The sequence below is a fragment of the Penicillium canescens genome (assembly GCF_028828765.1).
Source record: "Penicillium canescens strain IBT 15451 chromosome Unknown utg000011l_segment0_segment0, whole genome shotgun sequence".
In the NCBI taxonomy this organism is placed as follows: Eukaryota; Fungi; Ascomycota; class Eurotiomycetes; order Eurotiales; family Aspergillaceae; genus Penicillium; species Penicillium canescens.
In genome coordinates, this window is record NW_026703973.1 from 2,967,672 (window position 1) to 2,983,661 (window position 15,990).

The window sequence follows — 15,990 nt, forward strand, 5'->3', positions numbered from 1 at the left end:
TACTAACTGCAAACAAGGGGGAAGCGACACGATATCGAAGAATGTGCTGCCGTTGGTCATAATTGATATCCCTTTACCTAGGGCCTTCTTGTTACTGTCCGTTATATTATTGTGAAAAAGACAAAATGGATTGATTCAAGACTAGGAAAAAAAAAAAAAAACCATACAACAGCATGTCGAAGGTCGTGGTCACCTAGCGCCTACGGTTCGGGTATAGGCGGCTCGCCCAAGGCACAATTAGAACCCCCTTCGCAAAGGCGATTGTCTAGAAATAGTGCAGGGTGAATGTATCTCGATTTGTAGTACTTTCACAATTGACCGACCGATTAGTATGCTCGGCGACAGATCCGCAGATTGCGCTCGAGGGATTGCAGAGACTTGACAAGTCGCGCCAGGGACAACGAGGGTGGCGGAGCTCGGTGATCCGGAATAATAGCAAAAACACCTCACCTGCATAGCACAGACACGGACGAGGAGAAAGGAAAAGCGGGCGGGCGAAACACAGCGAGAAGCTGAAGGGGGCATGGGAGGGCTTATATAGAACCACGTACAGGGACACACAAGGACAAAGAGAGCTAAACCACAAGTGGACAAACTAAACTAAAAAGCGTAATTCATCGTACACGTCCGATATGGTGTACGATGTATCCCGCCACCGACGTTGGATGTTGCCTGCGATCACTTGTTGGAAAATCCCGGTCTTCACCTCGGTAAGATTGCGGTGTTACCCTTGGACATTTGGCACACATGCAGCAACCTCCAGTGTCAGTAGAGCGCTGATCTCTAAGAAATACCCAAAGACTGCTCAATGGAAATCGAGGGAATAATCACCGATCCTCGAGATTGTCCTATAAACCCTGTCCGAATTCTATTCGTATCATTTAGTGCATCAGTAGGTCAGATCGATACATGAACTGATTCTTGAAGAGAAAAACGAGATAAATTTATGTACGGTCCTTCCAACCCGTTCTATTCGTTGAGGGCTTGGTGCCTTATCTGCAACAACCCGTGTTGTCGTATCTGCGAATTCTCACCCCCTTAAAGACGGGATCTGTAGATCGGCGAATAAGGAGTATTGATAAGAACTATTTTCTTTTGGCGGCGGGCTTCTGTCCAGCTTAGATGAACTGGCCTATACGAAATAAGCTGGTAAGCTGCAGAAATCAACCCCAACAATAATAGTCCACTTTACAATTGACGAGAAACAAGTCAGCAATCATATGCCTGCTAATTAAGAAGGGAAGAGTCAGGGTGAAGGACTCACACCAGTACCATCTCATAAAACCAGAGAAACGAGACAACTTCACATACCGTCCACCTCTTCCTGGGGTCAGGCAGTAATTCATACATGGTCGGTGTGCCGGCGGGAACATCATTAGAGTCTGCCCACTCATAATCATTTTTGCATGATGTTAGAGGCCGGGGTAGATATCGAGATTTTAAGACGATAGACAAGATGAGCAGGATAAGATCGATCAGGCGCACGATGAAAACAACAAGCCACCAGGTCTTTTTGTATCCCACAATCCACTGTGGAATAAAAGAGGCCACGGTCCAAAATAAGAAAACGGATCCCTAGAACAATGTATATCAGCAACTAGTACGCCCTCGATATATCTATTTAGATCTGATGGAATGAAAAAGGCATACCGCTAAAACAGGCAGAAAGCTTCCAGACCAGATATAGGGGCTGTATGGAGGGTTGAGAATCTTCGGGGTGTTTTCCACGTCCGCCAAAAAGCACCCCGAGTAATAGAGCAATGTGAAAAATAATGTGAAAGCTACAATTGGAAAGAAAGCATATTCAAAGTGCCAGACAGCGGAAATATACCAATTCCAGCAGGATCCTGGCTTGACCGGATCCTGAGAATTCGCAGCGGTGGGCATACTGGAACCAAGTTGGGGGTGTGAGGTCAACGTAATAGATCCTGCAAAAACGATAGAGGGCCGGCCTTGATCACTTTTTATATGAATAACGTGTCTGTCATGTCGCCATGTGGCTTAGCATAGGCGCTAAGATCGTCCGACAATACGAGGCGAGTGGTTTGTAAACGAGCATGGCCAAGATAAAGTGGAACTGAGAGGGGGCTATGTGCTAAAGCCAAATACAGCCACGATCGTCGAGGTGATCGACAAAGGAGGCAAGCCAACAGCCAACCAAATCTTAATATAGGACGCCCAACATGCCGGAGAAAGTTGCCGCATAACGTTGTTTGGAGAACCCTATCTTATTAAGAGCACTGCCACACTTTTTAGACTGATTGTATTAACAAATCCCAAAGCATAGAAGATACGTAGTTCAATTTAAAAAGCCTTGAGACCTCCATATATTGACCGCTATCGTTATAACGTATTTCAAGATCCCTCTCCTATCCACCAATTGGTTTCCGTCGAAAAATCAAGTCGAATGGGATCACCAGAGGATCACAGCTGACTTTGACATGTTCGTCATCACTTTTCAGGATAATTATCTGTGTGTTCTCAATCCCTCTCGATTGCATAGAATGTCTTGTGACGCGCTCTCTGGTCTTTGCCAGTTGTTTAGGATAGTTACAGGCTTTGTTGGGTCTATCTGAAGCGTCAGTGTCACATTGGCGCCCTCTTCCCCGGGATTTAGCCAAGACTTCACATCAGATTCCAGCTTCTTCGCTGATTCTGAATATGCCACTTGTAACAGTGGCTTGGCGGGGCAGCCGATCGGTGGGTAATATAGACCCCATCCATGGTCTGCAACTTTCCCTCAGCTCTAATGTATGAGCGTGTGTATTGAGTACAATCACAGACGGGAGTCCACAGGTTGCATTTAATATATTCAGCACTAGAAAAACCCGTGAATTATTATAGTACATCTAATGAGTATCTTACAACTTCATTTCGGTGCTGTCCGCCTCAGCTGCCGCACCACGTCGTAGAACACCCTCCTCGATATTATGTTAATAGAGGATTCCATAAAGCCGTAGCTAAGCTCCCTAGTAAGGGCAAGACCTTCTTACGAGACAACCTTCCGCTTAGTGACTCGATCACGCATATTAGCGATAAGAGTTACCGGAGATGGTCCGAAAGACCCCAAATCGTTCGATATCGTGCTATATGATAATCCTTGGTAATTTGGTGACCCCGATGATATAGTCTCCTTGAGCCACCGGATGTGCCGGTGGAAGTTTTAGTATATAGGCGATTGGCGAGCGCAACTTAACGCTATATACCAAAACGAAGCCATCCCTAAACTTTATCCATCGATCTCTCAGTGCTGTGTATTCTTCCAGGCCCACAAGATTAAGTAGCTCGAGTATACGCGACTGTCCATAGATTTTGACTTGCTTACGGAATAAATCTTCCATAGTCAGGTAGGTAGGTCTTAACGAAATTGTGTTCAGCAAACTACGGATGGTGTTAGACACGCAGCCATTACGATTCTGCCCAGCCGGGACTCACTCGACACGTCAATGCGGCTTTATCGCTAACCCTATCTCCGAGCACCAAAAGTTCATACCAGTCCAATTTCTCTGCCATCTTGCTAGTTTTTCAAATTGCTAAGCTCTAGGGTGATTCAGTGTTTAAGAATAGGCAGGCCGTAAATCGGGGGCTGGGAGAGGTGAAGAGAGGGATATAGAGGGATATAGAGGCGAGACGGACAATCGAAGTATCGTTAGGTGAAACTAGATTTCGATCTTTCCTATATAGAAGATAAGGTGCAGTACTTTAAGCCATAGTCGTTACCTCGGGAGGAAGCTTAGGTGCTTTGAGTGCTCCATCTACAATAGGCTTTTTTGCAGTGGGGAATGGAGGTATTCATCGTTGCCTAATAAAGTCACCAATCAACAAAGCTTAGGCGTCGCTAGGTGTAAATGCCAAGAATCCAATGTTTCAAGGCCGTGCGACACCCACCGAACAACTAACCCACTCGCCGGTGAGTTAGTGCTAGGGTGGGTGACCTCTAGCGGAATTATATTCAATAACTAGTTTGATTCTCCTAGGCGGCCCTTCTTCTTTTTCTTTCCTACTGTCATTTGAATCCAAGGAGGACATATACCAACCGGTAGAAACTAGTACCAGAGAATTATGATCAAAATAACGCGCCTGAGAAAAAGTAGCATGGGAGGGGAAGGACACGTCAGCGGTTTAGGGACATGCAGGATATTCAGGTGTAGAATAGTGGTGTTCAGGGCATTCAGGTGAGTGGGCTGAAGGGGCTGAAGAGTAGGGCGGCAAGAGGGACTTTCCTAACGAAAGGAAAAAAAAATTGATGAATGGGGACATACAACAGTAAGGATTCGCTAGTGGTCACCCACCTAACTACTAACTTACCGGCGTGTGGCTTAAGTACGGCTGAGCGGACGGGAAGCCCTGTTCTCCACACCCTGTGGTCGTATGTACTGGATTTTCGTAAAATTCTACTAATGTACAGCGTTTCATCCTTACGGCCTGTAATAAAATGAAGCTCAGTTCCACTGTTCCACTGTTATCCAGTAGATCCTCCACATCCGAGACACCCCCACGCATGTCTAACCTACAGTATTAGGTAAACGTCGCGCTAATGATCTCTTCTTTTAATGTTCGAGTTTATCAGTTTATAGTGAAAACCCTGGATCGCCCCGGAAGAATCCCGCTCCGGGCTCAATCGGCTCTAGCGCGGAAATTCTCAACAAATATATTCGGCCCGCGCCAACGTCCCGTTTCTCCTTTCTCTTTTCTCCCCATCTACAGTTTACATTTCGATGTAAATCAATTGGGGCTCCACAATGTGGCTTGCTGAAGGTTACTCGATGGCTTCGGCCTTCATGGGTTTCTTTCCGTTCCCGGCCCTGGAGAGTAATGTCGCTTCTCTTTCCTAAACACTCTCTACGCTGGTGGTTCCCCCTCCGGGAAGGCCTACGGTGTTGTCTGGTGAGAAGGCGTACAGAATATTTTAACTTCTCGACGTATTCTAGTGGTTATATAAAACCAATCGACCCACTCTATTCATGCCACTTTTGGTTCCAGTACGTCTCTGTCTCAACGGATGCAGTCTTCGAGGCCTCTTCGTAAGCATGATTCTCAACAGCTTCCATTAATGTACCGGCTGCCTATGCCTAGAGTTCTCGATAAATAGCAAAGTAGGGCGAAGCGTGATTCCGCCTGATTTGCTTGTTTGGGAATGGGAGATGCGCTTCTCTCGCTTAGGGGGTTCATCTGGGCATATACTCTCCAATGACCTTCTTGTCTATTTCCTACTTGCGTCGCGCTGAAAGGCCATTTCATACGTTTTATGTTGATATCCCACGCTACAGCTGAACGTCCAGGTCGTTTGAGGGTGTTTATAAAATGGCCATACAGGATATGTGACTTGAGTACGGGTAGGCAGACGTGAAATCATAAAGTCGTTTGCTTTTTCCGACAACAAGCCGACTTATCTACGATTTTGTCGTTAACGTTATTTTCAGGTCCTACACATTGTCTTTCCGTCAAGTTCAATTTACGGGAAATTTGATACATGATAGGCCAAAACGACAAGGACCAGTCAGAGGGATTTTGTTATCACTCACCGTGTGTGGTAAAGCCTCTTAACCGCCCGCATCAGTCCGAACGATTAAAGTTCCTGAAGGCCCTCACGTATTGGCGCAAATTCATCTCCGATTGCACAAGAAGACGTACTGCCTGGTTTCCGATTTCAATGATTTTGAATTGGCAGCAGGAAAGAGATATGTTCAGGTAGATGATTTTGAGAGGACAAGCAAGTGATTAATACATCCCATTCAGTAGGAAGGAAATTAACGCGACTTCAATCATAATACTTCGCTACCACTCCACCAATAATGGGCTGCTCTCCAACTTCACTTCGTGCCACACCTTTGTCGACTCCCTTGGCAACTCTAGCCTTCACCCACTCGCCAGCAGTAATGCCAACCGCACTTTGATCGGCCGCTTGATCATATCCCAAACGGTGCAGTACTTCACTCACCACCGGACGCAGCTCAAGATTATCCTCCGGTCGAACAAAGTACAAAACACCTAGACGGTCGATGTCCCTCTGATCTGGCGGGGGTGCGACGACTCGGTGTATGCTACTTTTCAGAAATCCATTGGTGAGGAACTGGAGCGAGTCGGCAAGATTTACGGTGATGCTCCCTGGGTAGGGCTTCACCCACTTCCACTCGCCCTCAGGGGTGCGAACCTGCAGCGCAGCAACTGGCTGTCGGAATAGCAATGTCAGGCTGCCGAAGTCGGTGTGGCCTTTGGACCAGATACCGGCGGCCTTCTCATTCTCCTCCTCGCTCCGACGGTGGTACTTCATGTACCGCAGGTGACAGTCGCTCAATTTATCGTACCGGTGCACCTTAAGGAAATAGTCTTCGGGGAGCTCGAGGATGATAGCCAAGAGTATGAGAAGCTTGCGCACAACTTCTTCATGGATGTGGCGTGCAAAGCCCTCAATAATTGGACGGTTTTGGTTCACAATATCTGGCTGCGGACGTTCAAGGGCGGGGATGAATTTTGGAATATTGAAGATTTCCGTCTTGTCAAAGACTCCTGGACTAATTTCCTTATCGTGAGGTCAGAGGTTGCTGTCTTCACACGGCGTTGTTGGTTTTTTTCCCGCTTACCCGAAGACCCATTGGCTTGTAGCCATTGTAGCCACCTTTCTCTAGCTCCGCGCGAAACTTGAGCTTCTCCTCTATTGGAAGCTTGAATATCTGTTCACCAATAGAAAATTGTTGGTCGACATCTTCCTGCGACAAGCCGAAGTTGGTGATATAAAAGAAGCCTAAAGACTATAAGCATTAAAAGCACTACAAGGTAACATTTGCACTACTGACCAATATTTTGAATAGCGTCGAAAAGCTGCGTGGCTAAGAGCTTCTTACCACCAGGCTGGTCAAACTGAGATAGATCCAACGTGGCAAGGTCCGCCCAGTCCACTACATTCAATTGACTCATTAATCATTACCAGTATACTTCGGGCCGTGTTTGCCCATTAGCGAACAATATGTAAACTTACAGTCGAACGAGGTCTCCTGGACCTGGTGATACGTTGGAATTCCACTGCCTGTCGCAGTTAGAGTCGGGGTTTGAGCCGACGCTGCCATGGCGAAATATCAGAACAAATTCACAAGAGAAGATATTATAACAATCAAATTGAGGAAGACAGTTTTATTGTAGAGAAAGTGCCTTGCATTAAATTCGGGTCTATGAGAGATGCGGGTTTTTATCAAAGCTTCAGTGCTGATGGCTTGGCAGTAAACTCAGGATTGACAAATGATTTTCTTCAAGAGCCTACTCCAATCGGGCAATTTTTGGCTGCTCATAAAAGAACCCTCGTGGTTGATGTGCAAACCCACTTCGAGCTTTGGCGTATTTCTCGGCGTATCTCCGCTTCCGCAGCGTGGAGTCAATATCTCATCATGTTATCCTCCGTTTGCGTGATCGACAACTGTAAGCACTGTCCAACCGACGACTTCACAGACCACCCCCTTGCAAAATCACAGAATTGTCAGTATTATTTTGCCTGCTGACCAACAGAGAAATGTATCCAGCAAGCAGATTTAAGTGGCTCACCGCTGCTAGAGAGATTTAAATGAAGGCGACCCAGCGATAGTTAAAAGATATATAGATGCTCACAATTTTATAAGGTGCGATACCAATTGAACGTACTTTTCACAAACATCGCATGCCTATGTGAAGGTTGAGATAAGGTTGTTTGTATACGTATCAGGTAATGTAGTATCATCTAGGCCATAGTATGCGCAATCTATGGCCTAGATGATACAATGTGTCTGAGGCTACGACCTTTTAACTTGGCATTGACTTTTATATTATTTTCGGAAGGTTTCCGGACTATCCAAATAGAAATAGAGACCCGCATATCTCGGAATGACTGCTGCATTCCAACACGGTCTGTCAACAAGAATTTCTTAATACATTGACCATGTCAGACAAAGCGCCCGAGCCGGTTATATCCAAAGAGTTTGGTAGGACAACCGCGACTGATCTTGTCTCGACCACTGACAGTGGCATCGGTCATGAACTTCATTTTGTCAGACGCGGCGAGGCTCTCGCAGAAGCTTCATCGAGCCAAGAAAGTATCGATGGCTACGACCCGGATCTGATGAGTGGCAGGACACTGCTCACAGCACAAGAAGAGAAGAAGCTGCTGCAGAAAATTGACTGGCGATTGATGACACTCTGCTCACTTATTTTCATGTTTAAAAATTTGGACGGCAACAATGTGCGTATTGTCATTCGTCTCCTCATTTCGGTACAATGTGACTTACCGCTTGACAGACGTCCAACGCTCGGATCATGAATAAGGGAACAGACCAGAATATTATGACACAGCTCGGAATCACATCTAACGAGTACAATCTTGTGACAGTTCTCTACTATGTACATTGACCCAGACCCGACCAATGTGCCACGACCTTGTGCTAATAATGGACGTCTCAGGTCCCATATATTGTGTTAGAAGCACCCTCAAACCTCCTACTAAAGAGATTCTCTCCTTCAAAATGGCAGTCCAGGATTATGATTAGCTGGGGTATCGCTCTGATGTGCAATGCTGCCGTGAAAAACAAAGGAGGATTATACACTACACGATTCTTGCTGGGCCTGGTACGTCTCCATGAGTGGGAGCAAGCGTCAAGATTTCAAGCAGATTTCAAGACATGATCTTAAGTCCAGCTGTGATCTTTACTGACACCAATATAGGCCGAAGCTGGACAGTTCCCCGGTGTTATTCTCCAGATGACATATTGGTATCGACCAGATGAGATGTCCTTGCGACTGCTCTATTTTTGTAAGACACCAATACTCAGCGGTGGTACCTGGAATCCTACTAACGCTAAATAAACAGACATTTGCGGAAACATCTCAGGTATCTTCGGCGGTCTTCTTGCCTACGGGTTTGACACCGTGTCTGGCGCAGCAGGACTTTCCGGATGGCAATGGTAACCCATTAGTACAGCCCCTATGCTTGGATTGATGCTAAACATCTTCAGGTTGTTTCTCACGGAGGGTATTGCGACCGTGATCTTTGGTGTTGCCATCGCCTTCCTCCTCCCTGACTGTAAGGACCCTTTGTTGCACTCACAATGCGCAACCTTTTACCTGCGACCTCAATATTAATATGAGAAATTACAATTTAGTTCCTGAGACAGCGAAATGGTTGACTGAGAGAGAGAAGAAGTTCATCCAAGCTCGACTGCCAGCTAATGCTCCTCGCGCCAACGAGCAAAACTTCAAATTCCGTGAAGTCATCGAGTCAGTGAAGGATGTGAGATTGTGGCTATTTACATTGATTTGGGCTACCTTCACAGTTGGAACTAACGGTGTGACTTTCTACCAATCGACTGTGATCGCGAATCTTGGTTACACGTAAGTGCTATAGTTACCGGACCGTTGAAAGGGTAACGGCGACTTCAACGAGCATGGCTGACTATGTCGCAGGACCGTTGCTCAAGCACAGCTCCTCAATATCCCAATTACAGTTTGTGGACTCTTATTCATTGCGGTCACAGGCATCGCAGCAGACCGCAGTCGTATACCCCGACCATTGTACCCACTTTCTTTCCTTGTCGTGATCATAATCTGTTACGGCGTCTTTGTGGCATATCCGAGTACCGGCGCTGTGTACGCCGTGACGCTGGTTGGAAATGCCCTACATGCTGGATGGTTCCCAGTGATGTGGTTCGTTATTTCTAGCTTCACCGGCTCCGGGTCTTCATGCATAGCTGACAATGTTGAATTAGGCCATGGCGCGTGCAAACCACTTCACGAGCGACGGGATCTGCGTTTTCTATTGGGTTCGTGAACAGCTACGGCCAAATTGGAGGTGCCATCGGTCCGCAGTTGTTCAACAGCAAATACGCACCACACTATACAGTGCCTTTCTCCGTGGCCATGGGTCTAGTAGGTCTTTGCTCGATTTTGACGTTGATAACATGGTGGGTAACTTGGGACACGGAGCGTGATACTAGACGCCTAAAGCTTGCCAAAATTGCGGCAGAGAAAAGGGGCGAGACGATTCTGGAAGATGTTGTGGACCATGACTTGAAGACTCATTGAGGTAGAGTGGGGGCTAGAGCCTTGCGATAGAGCTATTTTTACATACTTAGCCCCGTATCTACTCCTTTTTCTAAACTATCACATGTAGTCAACGCGATCTAACGTTAGCTGTAACGGATTCGTCTTTAGTACTTGAACAATATATTATGGCGACGTTGGCTTGTTTAGCTTCAATTCTCATTTTGATATATTCTTGCTTGTCCAGCCATCTCCCAGTCACCCGAGTGTCCCTGATCCAGCTCTAAATGAGAAATTCGCGATCATTTTTCACTCTTTCTCAATTGTTGATCCTTACCTGAACGTTAAATATCCGACATTGCCAAAAAAAAGGTCCGAGGGACCAATCAAATCACGCAATCCTCACGGCCCTATTGGAAACCATCCGAGTCCATAGAAACCACCAGATGTTGGGCGTTACTCATGTGACTTCTGGTATTCGACATCCCTTTCGCATATTAGGAACACAAAATTTTTGATATCCTCGGCACTCGGCTGATATAGCTCCAAAGATGGACTCTGCTGAACCTCAACCGCCCGCACGAGCTTCCAGCGACCCCTACTTCGATCTGGGAACATTGACTCGCAAGGTAACCACCAGTTCCCACGAGGCTCAGATATGGTTCGACCGAGCGCTTGTCTGGACATATTGCTTCAACCATGATGAAGCAATTACTTGCTACCGGCAGGCAATTGCGCACGATGAGAACTGCGCGATGGCCTATTGGGGGGTATCCTTCTGCTCCGGCTCCAACTACAACAAAACATGGGCATTGTTTGACGAAAGGGACCGGATAAATGCGATCAAGCAGTGTTATATATTTTCGCAAGAGGCTCTGAAGCGGGTAAACCATGCATCGGATTGGGAGCAGGCACTCATCGAAGCTCTCACGAAACGATACCCCAACGATGACCCGAGTAGGGATCTGGGCGCATGTAACAAAGCATACGCCGAGTCCATGAGAGATGTATACTTAACACTCGGTCGCGACGATTTCGACATTATCACACTCTTCGCTGATGCATTGATGAATTGCGCCCCACGAAAGCTTTACGACGCCCCCACGGGGCTCCCGATAGCCTCGTCCCCGGTATTTGAAGTGAAAGATTTGCTTGAACAGGCTCTGAAAATGCCAGGGGTTGAACGGCATCCAGGGCCCGCGCACATGTACATCCACCTGATGGAAATGTCGGCAACCCCTGAGGCTGCTTTGCCTGCGGCAGAAATGATCCGCGAAATATTCCCCGACACCGGCCATACATTCCACATGCCAGCCCATATCGATGTTCTCGTGGGCGATTATCGTCGCGCAGTCGAATACAATTTAAAGGCGACTATCGCAGATGATAAATTCTTTAAACAGAATGGGGGCTTGACATTTTATAGCTACTATCGACTTCATGACTACCATTCTCTCATTTATGCCGCCATGCTAGGTGGGAAATCCAAGGCAGCCTTGTCGGCGGCAGACCGAATGGAAGCCACTATCACGGAAGAGATTCTTCGGGTAGAAACGCCTGCGCTCGCAAACTGGATGGAGTTCTTCAAGGCTGTTAGAGTTCATGTACTCATTCGCTTTGGAATGTGGGAGGACCTCAAAAAGCTCGACCCCCTTGATGACAAGCACTTGTATTGTGTCACAAATGTCATGAGACACTATGGAAAGGCCATTGCGTACGCCGCCACATCGCAGCTTGAAGAAGCCGACAAAGAGCGGGACCTTTTCAAAGCCGCTTCCAAGCTTGTCCCACCTACGCGCCTCGATTTCCCGAACAAAATCATTGACATTCTCAAGGTAGCATCTGCTATGCTGGATGGCGAAATCGAATACAGGCGAGGCAATTATGAGACAGCGTTTCGCAGCCTATGGGAAGCAATTACTTTGGAAGATGAACTCCCCTTTGCGGAGCCATGGGGATGGATGCTTCCAGCAAGGCATGCATACGCAGCTCTCTCGCTGGAGCAGGGGAAAGTTGAACGGGCTGCACAAGCATATGCTGAAGATTTGGGACTTTTCCCAACACCTAAACGTGCCCACCAACACCCAAATAACGTCTGGGCTCTCCATGGTTATCACGAATGCCTTGAACTTTTGGGTCGTTATGCGGAGGCAACCATTATCAAGAAACAACTTGCTCTCGCTCTTGTGGAGGCGGATGTTGAAATCACATCTTCATGTTTCTGTAGGCTTGGGAATATTCCCTCACCTAGTGGAAAGCCTAAAGCGAATGGCTGTCATAGTATGGCATCGAAGTGTCAGTGCTAGATTTATTAAATACTTCGATTAATAGATATTGCTCGAAAGAGATCCATGCTTTAGATGGGGATTAGTTCCAGAATCATAGAATAATTTTTCACGCCCTGCAAAATGCACAAAATAGACAGTAGCTCAAGCTATGCACTTCAGGATCACTTGTAGATAACAAGTCATAATATGGGTATCACACAAGGGCTTCTGCAACATGCTTTATCATCCCTCGAACCTCCTCAACAATACGAAAGCACGGCACCAATTTCCGTGCCACGGGATCTTGCGGACAGAGGTCGAGCGGATCGTAGTTCAGCGCATCCTCTTTCTTCCGACAACCACCTTCGAGACCGGGGCAAGTTTCGTGGCCAACCAAATGACGATTGCGTTGCCGCAGAGCAAACTTTTCTCCCAGCGCTAGAAGTCGTTTCGCATCAGTCTGAAGGCCATGGATAACGAGCTCGTGGAATTTCTCGCCGTTGATTTGTAAAATTGGGCCTGAAGAAAGTCCAAGCCCGGTTCCAAGACTGACGGCTTCAGTTTCATTCCTCATACTCAGCTCAGAACAATATTCCTTCAACCAGCGCAGGTATTTCTGGTAGCCGGCTGTTACGCCGAACATGAGTTGACCGACGAGGAGCACATTCTGAACGGTCAGTCGAGGCGGCTTTGACACGTCGTAACAGATAAGGCAGGTAAGTATCCTATCTGCGAGAGACAATCCCGTGCGAAGCATATGAAGGATATCGTGCGATATATTCGCGCGACTCAGGTTCCGGACTATGTCCGAAACCTCTTCGTCGCATTTACATGATTGTGAGAGCGACACCGGAGATGCATATGCACCGAGGGCTATTGGGATTTCAGGGTCACTTATTTCGTTCTGTTGTAGAGTCTGCCATGACTCCAATGGCGTTGAAAATATGTTGCCGTTCTCGAGCATCTCCCAATGGAAGGAATCAAATCCGCAGTTTCCGGACATCTCGTATGGTAAGGATTGGAAGTCATCGGCACCCATCAGCAGGTTGACTGCTTGTTGGGGGGATACGGCTGGTCGAGGTATGTGAGGCGAGAGACTTGAGGAACTTGGCGATTCTGTTCGCTGGTCTCCATTCGGAGAAGGGCCGTCTTGATGCTCTTGCCGCACGCGCTTCCTCGGCCTTCCAGGGACTCCTTTGTCTTTGAATCTACAAGCCATTGATAAGCCTCTGCAACGAGAGCAGCCGCTCTTTTCGCCTGAGCATCTGAGCTTTCGAGCCCCTATCCATCATTAGCTATCTATCGCATACTTCGGGAAATAAACCTACGGCACGCTTCACAGGAGTTTCGCTGTCTGGAATTCATACTATGTTGAGAATGTCTGGAATATGTAACAAACCGGAGCTGATGTGGAATTCCGAGATCGCTCATTCTTTGCTGAGATGGCGAGCTTCGAGCGGGGTTGTACAGCTAGCGGGAGATGCCTCTTGGGTAAAACATTGTGGCTTGTTGTCTATAGGAGAATCAGAATCACTGGATCTGCCATTAGAGATAGGATAGCAGTTATATAAATATCGCTCATGCTCTATAATGCTTATACGTCAAAAGTGAACACGTCATGCACAATGTCAGGAGTATAGAAGCAACATTTGGACTCCGCCAGTACATAGACAATGCCTCCAATTTGAATTTTCCCCACGATACTTTTTCTTAAGTCAACTGGGCGCATTTTTAGAGATATACCAAGATATAACAAGAAGTGGCCAGTCCAAACCCCTAAATGCGAGCTGCCAGGTCTTGCGGGGCCACGACAAAAACGTCCGAATAGCCCCGAAAAAAAACATCCGAGTGGACATTGTTCAGCTTCACTTTGAACGTCTTTGCCTATTCGCATTATCCGATTTGAAATTCAGAATTCAAATCTCCAGCCATTGAAGTGTCCTATTCCGGGATCCGAACCTCTAAATGACGAGATATACAAACCCACATGATGTGCGCCATGCCTGGGTGATGAAACAGGAAATTGCTCTCCTCGATGTTCGCGAAGAAGGCCCATATGCCGAGTCGCATCCTCTCTTCGCAGTGAGCGTGCCAGTATCAGAGATCGAGAGCAAGCTGCCAGCATTGGTTCCTCGACTGGCTGCCCCGATTGTTGTCTATGACAATGGCGAAGGCTATGATATGCGGGCTGTATCCCGGATCTCAACGATGGGGTATACAAATGTATCCATCCTCGAAGGTGGGCTTTCTGCCTATGCTCTTGTTGGCGACGTGTATCGCGATGTCGGTGTGCCGTCCAAAGCATTTGGCGAGCTTGTCGAATCCATCAATCACACTCCATCCGTTTCTGCGCGGGAGTTAAAGGAGGCTTTGGAGAGTCAAAAAGATCTTGTTATTTTAGATGCCAGGCGGTTGGAGGAGTTTAATACCATGAGCATCCCTGGTGGCCGGAGCTGTCCCGGAGGAGAACTGCTGTATCGCTTCTTCGAGACTGTACCTTCTCCCAAAACAACAGTTGTGGTCAATTGTGCGGGTAGAACACGCAGTATCATTGGTGCGCAGTCTTTGATCAATGCCAAAGTCCCCAACAAGGTGGTTGCCCTCCGAAATGGGACTATCGGGTGGACGTTGGAGGGTTTCAAGCTGGACACCAAGAAGACGGACCGGGCTCCGCAGCCTTCAGCTAAAGCATTGCGTAAGGCGGTTCGACACGCGAACTGCTGGTTCCGTCAGCTTGGCATTGTTAATATCGGTATGACCGAACTTGGTAATCTTGCTAGGTTGGCGGAAGACCGGACTGTCTACCTGCTCGACGTGAGAGATCCCGAGGAGTATGCCCTCCGTCACCTGGACGGGTTCACTAATGCTCCTGGTGGTCAACTGGTACAGGCCACCGACGAATGGATTGGTGTTCGAGGAGCTCTCGTTATTGTATACGATACGGACACTGTTCGAGCACGGATGACAGCCAGTTGGCTCCTTCAACTGGGATGGGAGGTGAATGTACTTTCTCTTCCAGACTCCCAGTATCCCGATGAGCTTGAAGTGCCAAGGGCACCTTCATTCCGTTTTTCGAAGCGTCATGGTATTACGGTCGACGCCCTTCGAGACCTTCAAGGAGCGACTGTGGTCGATGTTGCTCGCAGTCCTACCTACCGCAAAGGTCATATCCCCGGAGCATGGTTTGCTTCTGGACCCGAACTTGTCCGAGATTTAAAACAGATTAGGGGTGATGACCCTATTGTGCTCACTTCTCCAGATGGCTTTGTTGCAGCCATGAACCTTGAGGATGCACGGCATTCGGTCAGACAACGAGTCTTGTATTTGGAAGGAGGAACGGAGGCTTGGGCGGCATCTGGCCATCCCCTCGAGACCGAGTCGCGGTGGCTTTCCGAGCCAATCGATGTCTATAAAAGACCATACGAGGGTACAGGCAACGCTCGCGAGAATATGCAAGGGTATCTTGACTGGGAGTACGGGCTTGTCGCTCAACTGGCAAACGACGGGGTCGCTGGTTTCCGCGTTGCACGGGGCCCGCGTCCGTCTGCTGGGTGCGATGATTGTCCTCGCTGTAATCAGTTCGATGAGTCTGACGGATCTGACTGATTGCTCTCACCAGTAAATGGCACAAACAGGATCCTATTGTAAGGAGTATCAAGCCTGCCATTCTATTTGACCTTCAGGGTGCTGAACAAAAATGGAAGGAGATATGTATTTACGCAGA

The 15,990-nt window shown here is 47.6% G+C and overlaps 8 protein-coding genes across 8 annotated transcripts; 3 read left to right on the forward strand and 5 right to left on the reverse strand.

Moving 5' to 3' along the window:
* Nucleotides 1–2,369: 2,369 nt before the first annotated feature.
* Nucleotides 2,370–2,803, reverse strand: N7446_013841 (uncharacterized protein; the record flags this gene model as incomplete). The annotated part of the gene is made up of 3 exons (XM_058522581.1): nt 2,370–2,528; nt 2,555–2,727; nt 2,785–2,803. The coding sequence occupies 3 exons, from the start codon at nt 2,801–2,803 to the stop codon at nt 2,370–2,372; spliced, it is 351 nt and encodes a 116-aa protein (XP_058366058.1).
* A 283-nt stretch (nt 2,804–3,086) lies between these two features.
* On the reverse strand, nt 3,087–3,513 carry N7446_013842 (uncharacterized protein; the record flags this gene model as incomplete). Its single annotated transcript, XM_058522582.1, has 2 exons — nt 3,087–3,381; nt 3,443–3,513. The coding sequence occupies 2 exons, from the start codon at nt 3,511–3,513 to the stop codon at nt 3,087–3,089; spliced, it is 366 nt and encodes a 121-aa protein (XP_058366059.1).
* A 446-nt stretch (nt 3,514–3,959) lies between these two features.
* N7446_013843 (uncharacterized protein) lies at nt 3,960–4,510 on the reverse strand (the record flags this gene model as incomplete). Its single annotated transcript, XM_079040924.1, has 3 exons — nt 4,309–4,510; nt 4,131–4,223; nt 3,960–4,046 (listed from the first exon to the last, which is right to left on the reverse strand). The coding sequence occupies exons 1-3, from the start codon at nt 4,501–4,503 to the stop codon at nt 3,960–3,962; spliced, it is 375 nt and encodes a 124-aa protein (XP_078897044.1). The 5' UTR covers nt 4,504–4,510.
* A 1,251-nt stretch (nt 4,511–5,761) lies between these two features.
* On the reverse strand, nt 5,762–7,067 carry N7446_013844 (uncharacterized protein; the record flags this gene model as incomplete). The annotated part of the gene is made up of 4 exons (XM_058522583.1): nt 5,762–6,523; nt 6,585–6,745; nt 6,798–6,899; nt 6,980–7,067. 4 exons carry the CDS (start codon nt 7,065–7,067, stop codon nt 5,762–5,764), a joined length of 1,113 nt encoding a protein of 370 aa, XP_058366060.1.
* An 839-nt stretch (nt 7,068–7,906) lies between these two features.
* On the forward strand, nt 7,907–10,041 carry N7446_013845 (uncharacterized protein; the record flags this gene model as incomplete). The annotated part of the gene is made up of 9 exons (XM_058522584.1): nt 7,907–8,206; nt 8,263–8,364; nt 8,425–8,589; nt 8,686–8,773; nt 8,831–8,924; nt 8,976–9,043; nt 9,123–9,351; nt 9,424–9,663; nt 9,726–10,041. 9 exons carry the CDS (start codon nt 7,907–7,909, stop codon nt 10,039–10,041), a joined length of 1,602 nt encoding a protein of 533 aa, XP_058366061.1.
* Nucleotides 10,042–10,550: 509 nt separating this feature from the next.
* N7446_013846 (TPR domain protein) lies at nt 10,551–12,305 on the forward strand (the record flags this gene model as incomplete). The annotated part of the gene is made up of 1 exon (XM_058522585.1): nt 10,551–12,305. One exon carries the CDS (start codon nt 10,551–10,553, stop codon nt 12,303–12,305), a length of 1,755 nt encoding a protein of 584 aa, XP_058366062.1.
* Nucleotides 12,306–12,480: 175 nt separating this feature from the next.
* Nucleotides 12,481–13,485, reverse strand: N7446_013847 (uncharacterized protein; the record flags this gene model as incomplete). Its single annotated transcript, XM_058522586.1, has 1 exon — nt 12,481–13,485. One exon carries the CDS (start codon nt 13,483–13,485, stop codon nt 12,481–12,483), a length of 1,005 nt encoding a protein of 334 aa, XP_058366063.1.
* Nucleotides 13,486–14,231: 746 nt separating this feature from the next.
* On the forward strand, nt 14,232–15,872 carry N7446_013848 (uncharacterized protein; the record flags this gene model as incomplete). Its single annotated transcript, XM_058522587.1, has 1 exon — nt 14,232–15,872. One exon carries the CDS (start codon nt 14,232–14,234, stop codon nt 15,870–15,872), a length of 1,641 nt encoding a protein of 546 aa, XP_058366064.1.
* Between the last annotated feature and the right edge of the window lie 118 nt (nt 15,873–15,990).